At 26.2% G+C, this 6,437-nt stretch overlaps 1 protein-coding gene across 1 annotated transcript; it reads left to right on the plus strand.

Moving 5' to 3' along the window:
* The first annotated feature begins 202 nt into the window (after nucleotides 1–202).
* On the plus strand, nucleotides 203–4,573 carry LOC107612009 (protein trichome birefringence-like 42). The gene is made up of 5 exons (XM_016313856.3): nucleotides 203–529; nucleotides 935–1,106; nucleotides 1,192–1,370; nucleotides 1,608–1,766; nucleotides 4,180–4,573. Exons 1-5 carry the CDS (start codon nucleotides 246–248, stop codon nucleotides 4,448–4,450), a joined length of 1,065 nt encoding a protein of 354 aa, XP_016169342.1. The 5' UTR covers nucleotides 203–245; the 3' UTR covers nucleotides 4,451–4,573.
* Nucleotides 4,574–6,437: the final 1,864 nt, after the last annotated feature.

A 6,437-nucleotide genomic window follows, 5' to 3' on the forward strand; every position in this document is an offset into this window, starting at 1 on the left:
TTATTAAATTAAATTATATAATAAAATATAGTCATGTGCAATAATTAAGAATATTGCATTAATTGCTTTTTACTAAGATTCTTTCTGATGTAGCTTTGAATAGTTATAAAAAATATACCCATTTAATTATATATTTTAAGATTTAAGCACATACACACCATAATCAAGAACTAAATAACAACAATAAATATGAACTTTGCGGTCTCAAAAGTTTTCATTTCATACAATCACAATTTCAATCCCCAATGGCATTCACATTGTGGCTTGTTCCTCTTACACTACTAGCCTCTTATACTTTTGTGGTGGCAGTGGCAATTCCACAATCACCAAACCAAAAAGTGATTCAGAACAAGGTGGAAGGGTGTGATCTTTATGAAGGCAAATGGGTCATTGATGAATTTTATCCTCTACATAATGCTTCAAGCGATTGCTCTTTCATTGCTAAGGGATTTGATTGTGTTAGAAATGGAAGGCCTGATAAAAAGTACCTCAAGTATAGATGGAAGCCCAATGCTTGTGACCTTCCAAGGTAATAATCTTACACTTTTTCCAGGTTTATGTAAGCATTATATTGTATATGATATAAGAAGATACGAATAATAAAAAAAGAAAATGTGTATCTTTTTTGCTTCTATCATTTATGTCTTTACCTATAAATACATTATTTTTTTATTTTTCTGTTTATTTATATTTGGTTTAAACTACCAAATACTAACTAAATATGAACTATTCATAATAAAAATTAGTTTTCAACTTTCTTTTAGATATTTATTTGTATTTTTTATATACGTATCAAGTCAATGCATTTTCTTAATCTATTATATAAAGCATGAGACTTGGTATAAACTTTACATTCTATAATTAAATATGAAAGGAAATGAACTAGCTTGGTATAAATTCAACCAATCATTCCTAATGATATTGATGAATGAAGGTTTGATGGTGAAAAGTTTTTGGAGAGAAACAAAGGAAAGAAGATAATGTTTGTTGGGGACTCAATAAGCAACAACATGTGGCAGTCACTCACATGTTTACTTCACAAGACTGTTCCAAACTCAAACTACACCTTAACTAGACAAAGTTTGCTCTCTATTTTCTCATTTCCGGTAATCACACATCTTCATTGATAGTGAGCCTTCATAATTTCTTATTAGAAAAATTCAATCATTTTTATTTATTTTTTTTTTGTAGGAATATGAAGCGTCAATCATGTGGCTGAAAAATGGGTTTCTTGTGGATTTGATAAATGACAAAGAAAAAGGTGGGATTCTAAAGTTGGACAGCATTAGCACTGGGGGACAGTGGAAAGAAGTAGACATTTTGATTTTCAATAGCTATCATTGGTGGACTCATACAGGACACTCTCAAACGTATTTATTTCATTTTCCTCAATTATATATTTTATGATTACTGTTATAATTTAATTTTGACATATTGAATATTTGATAGTATAAATTTTTTTGTATCCTTGTCAAATTAAATTTATTGTTCCGGATAATTTTTCATTAATGTAAAAGATAATTAATTTTATTGATCTTGTTATATGTGTATAAAAAGTTATTGTTGTATATAGAAATTAAAACCTTGCTATTATATTGTTTCTACAGATGGGATTATTTTCAAGTGGGTGATAAGTTGATCAAGGACATGGATCATATGGAAGCTTTCAAGATTGCATTAACCACTTGGGCAAAATGGATAGATTCTAACATTGATCCTTCAAAGATTAGAGTCTTTTTTCAAGGAATTTCTGCTTCCCATGCTGAGTAAGTTCAATTTCTTTTCTTCCATTTCTAGCTTTTCTTTGTATTATTTGACACCAACACTTTAGGATACTATATTTAATTTATTTTTATATAACTGTTCACTCAAAAGATCTCAATATTCCTAAAACTAATAAAATGCAATATTCTAAAGAAATTTTATGCACATTTAAATTATTGTTATGAAAGTATAATAGCATGTATGTGCAGGGACGGACCCAAGTAGTGAAATAGGGGACATTTGCCCCCACTTTTATTATTATTTTTTTAAAATATATACATATATAATATGTCCGCATTTTAAATTTTAAATGACCCCATTATAAATAAATTTAGCCTAATTATTTAAAGTTTCAAATTCACTTTATCTTTCTATCATTTTGACTATTAGTTAACCTAATCAAATTTAGTCTTCTCTCATTCTCAAATCTCAACCGTCATCACTCTTTTATTCTCTTAAATCCTCTTCTTAGTTTTAATCTTTTTTTTCTATTCCTTTTCTAGTGGTTATCTTTTCTTCATCAAAAGGTAAATTTTAAGTTTTCTATTTTTTAATATAACTCTTTATGACTCTATGTATCTTTCAATTTCATTGTTTCTCTTTTTGATATTTTCAATTACAAATTATAATTCAAGCAATTATAGTTTAGGTATTAATCTAATTTTTTATTCTCTTTATAAATTTATATATTTTATTTTATTCTCAATTTAGTGATCCTTATTATTTATTTGTTTATCTTTCGTTCTATTTTATTATATGTAATTATGTTGCATATAAATTTCTAAAATCAATTGATCATTTTACTAATTTAGAATATATATTTTTTATTTATAAAAATAATAATGAAAAAATATTTTAAAAAATATCTTTCGTTCTATTTTATTATATATAATTTTGGCTTTTTTTTATTCGAATAATTAATGTGTATTTTTATTTTTTTAATTTAAATTAATATATCTTATAATAGTAATGTATATTATTTTTGTCCCCACAATATAAATTTTCTGAATCCGTCACTGTGTATATGAAATGTGTTCATTTCTTGACAGCAAAAATTATGTCATTCTTTAGTGACACAGTGATGAGTAAAAGTGAGCCTGAAGTCCAATTAAAATAATTTTATTAGTTAGTGTGATTTCTTATAATGAAAGATAATAAAAATGTATACTACCAAAAAAATGTGACAGTAAAAATGCAATCAATCAAAAATAGTAATTAGTAATTTTTTCTCTCTCTTTAAAATTCTACTCTTATAGAATTATCCACTTTTTTAATTTTCTTCTCTAGTCTAATGAATCCTTTCCTTATTTCTCTCTAATTTTGTTAATTCCTTCCTATTTTATTTTCTTCTCCGTTCACATAGTGTACCATATACTTCTCTTCTTGAAGTTCTAATGGTCAATAAATATCAATTTTTATAATTAATAATATCACTATCCTTTATGGTTATTGAAAAGTTTTCCATAAAGAAGAGAAAAATTGTTCACTATAAAAAAAAGAAAGAAGAGATTCAGAACGTGGCTAAAAAAGTTTCTTCAATTAAGAAAACAAGTGCTAGCTATATGCTGCCAGCTCAAATGTCCATTGACCCAAAAGTGAATGCATGCACTATAAATATTCCAAGACAGAGTCATAAGATCATAAACAACTGTTGACAGCTTTTAATTAAGTGATTACAAAATGTACACATAACCCATGTTTAACTCTAATTTACCTCTAATTGTGTGGACTAATTAAGTTCACTATCTTAGTTATTTTTCTTTCATTTAATTTGTTAATTAAAATTTAGGGTATCAAAATTGCAAATTTAAGAAAATTTATGGAGACTATTTGCACATAAAACCAAAGTTCAAGAATATATAACCCACTTATTATTTTGGACAAAATTACATTTTAGAAGAATATAGGTGTTTAATTTAAACATTTTAAAAATACATATTTTTAAGTTTATTAGAAGTTAGAATACTCATAACTTAAAATTTAGGAGTATAATAAATTGTAATTAATTTATTAGCAATGTTGATTATAAAGTTTTACAAAACAAATTAGAGTCCATTTAAAAAACTTCAAAAGCTATTTTTTAGAACTTTTGACTTATGAAAAATTACATTAATATTGTTTGGTACAATTTTTTATATGTTTTTAACTTTTTAAAAAATTATTTAAATTGCTTTTAACTTTTTGAAAATTTAACTTCTCTCTTTTTCAAAAACTATATTATCATTCCTATTTATTAAAATAATTTTAAAATAAGTACTTCTATAATAAAAAATATAAATATAAAATAATTTATTTATAAATTACTTTTAATATAAGTCTTTATATTTTAAACACTTTTAAAAAAAGAGCTTAAGTAAATTGTTCATCCAAAGTAGCCCTTAATCACTTGCTTTTTTATTGAATTGAATATTGAAGTGAGAAGGCATGCTTGAGAAAAACTCAACCAGAGGAAGGATCAATGGCACCACCATATCCAGGTGTGGACATAGTGAAGAGTGTTATAAACAACATGACAAAACCAGTGGAACTGCTTGATATTACTTTGCTAACACAACTAAGAATAGATGGTCACCCTTCAATTTATACAGGAAGTGGTCCTTCTTTTGTTGATTGCAGTCATTGGTGTCTTGCCGGTGCTCCTGATTCTTGGAATGAGATTTTTTATGCTACTCTACTTAGAGATTAATTTTTTTTCCAATGGTGTTTATTATACCTCTAGTTTATATAAGTTATTCTTTCTTGCATTTTATGTTTGGAAGACCTTCTTGCATTGTTGACGTTTATATAAGATTAATTATTCTTGCATTTATTAATCTATTATATATTTTAGAATTTAATTTGTGTATCCATTATTATTGACGTGAAACTTTATCTTTTACACTTTGGTATCTCAACCTGAAATTCCTCGAAAGCATTTTACAATGTCGTACTATACGATCACATTTGTTTTTTTAGATGACTATTCATGTGATTAATATAAAAAATAATTATTTTTATTAATATGATATTACCTAATTAGATATACGTGTAAAATTATTTTACACCGACAGTATATCAAAATTAAATTTTTTAAAAAATATCATTATTTTAGTAGTTATAGCAGTTGGTCTTAAGTTTATATATATAATTAAAATTAACGATTAAAATTATTAAAATATGCATAATTATTTTTAAAATACCTGAAAATTTTCTTCTCCACATTACGTGAGACAACAAAATTCATACTTAAAATTCCATCACCGACATATGGTGAGACTGATGAGTAGGGTTGAAAGTGAGTCAAGCCAGCTCATTAGCCAGTTGGAACTCGACTCGTTAACAGCTCGATAAACTAAACTCGTGAGCTGGTGAGCCAAGTTTGAGCCTGAAATTGAGCTCATAAATTAAATGAGTCGAGCTTGAGTTTGGATAAGCTCAGCTCATTAGCTTGTGAGCTGGTTCGATTATATATATAAGACATATAATTTATTTTTTACATATAATTTTAATATAGGACATAAATAAAAAATTTATAATTTATTGATAGATAAACAATATATAAAATTGATCTTTTCAAATATTTTTAAAAATATATAAGTTATAATTTATTGATATAAAATTATAGATTATGTATCAATGTTTTTCTTATTTGAGCCAGCTCGTGAGTTTTTAGTGAGCCGAACTTGAGCTTAAGAAATAAGCTCGATTGTTAATGAGTCGAATCGTGAGTCAAGTTGAATTTTCGTGAGCCGAGCTTGAACTTGGTCTAGCTCGATTCAGCTCGACTCACTTCCAGCCTTACTGATGAGGAAAGGTTAAACCATTGGAACATGGTAATCCGAAGAGAGGCGAGAAATTTTTAATGTCTCGCAATTGATTAACACAACCTCATATGCACATCTACAACTCTTTTGATGAGAGTACTAAAAACCATGGCATATCGCCATATACTAAATCACTGTATTATTTTGTGGTGTGCATAACATATTTTTTATTTTAAATTACACTCACATGCATAAAGTCTGCAATTTTTGCTGTTATTTTTCCTAGTTGAAATATTACCTACTATTATTATAATATGCAAAAATAAATAAATAAATGAAAAGTTATTCTCTCGCTTATTTATTTATTTATTTATTTTTTTTAAAATCACTGATGATTCTCTTGTTAAATAAATACGGATGAGTGACAATTTAATATCGTAATTTATAGAGGAATAATATTACTTTTCACATATTTTCTTTGCATTGTATATTTGTTTGAATTTATAAAAAGAATGAATTCATCAAAATGGGAGTGACATTATTATTTCTCTAATTTATAACATTATATAATAGAAGTTGAGGAAAATATATAGGAAATTAAGATGAATAATTGTGATAATAAATAATTATTTTGAATTACTCTAAACTTATAATAAATTAATAAAAAAAGTTCTATGTAAAAATTACATAGATGGTATTCATATAACTTTCATTTCACGTCCCACACCTCCGCTTGTTTTACACGTGCCTCTTATAACCTAGATAACGAATCTTCAACCTAATTAAATTCTTTGTTCTCATCTTTCGCGTTTTTCTTCTCTGCATTATGGATCTGGATTGATTCAATGCAATTATCTTCATTGTTCATCTTCTTTTTCGTTTTCTTCTTCGATTTACACTTTTGAATTGAAACAATGAATGAATCAATTT

Source organism: Arachis ipaensis, chromosome B8 (assembly GCF_059453495.1).
Source record: "Arachis ipaensis isolate K30076 ecotype BB chromosome B8, ASM5945349v1, whole genome shotgun sequence".
In the NCBI taxonomy this organism is placed as follows: Eukaryota; Viridiplantae; Streptophyta; class Magnoliopsida; order Fabales; family Fabaceae; genus Arachis; species Arachis ipaensis.

What these genes read in the sequence shown, in the direction of transcription:
- LOC107612009 (XM_016313856.3), top strand. Translation starts at nt 246, where the DNA reads ATGGCATTCACATTGTGGCTTGTTCCTCTTACACTACTAGCCTCTTAT. An exon ending in TCTCTATTTTCTCATTTCCG is followed by an intron (nt 1,107 to 1,191) that starts GTAATCACACAT and finishes TTTTTTTTGTAG; the next exon opens with GAATATGAAGCGTCAATCAT. An exon ending in ATTTCTGCTTCCCATGCTGA is followed by an intron (nt 1,767 to 4,179) that starts GTAAGTTCAATT and finishes TGAATATTGAAG; the next exon opens with TGAGAAGGCATGCTTGAGAA.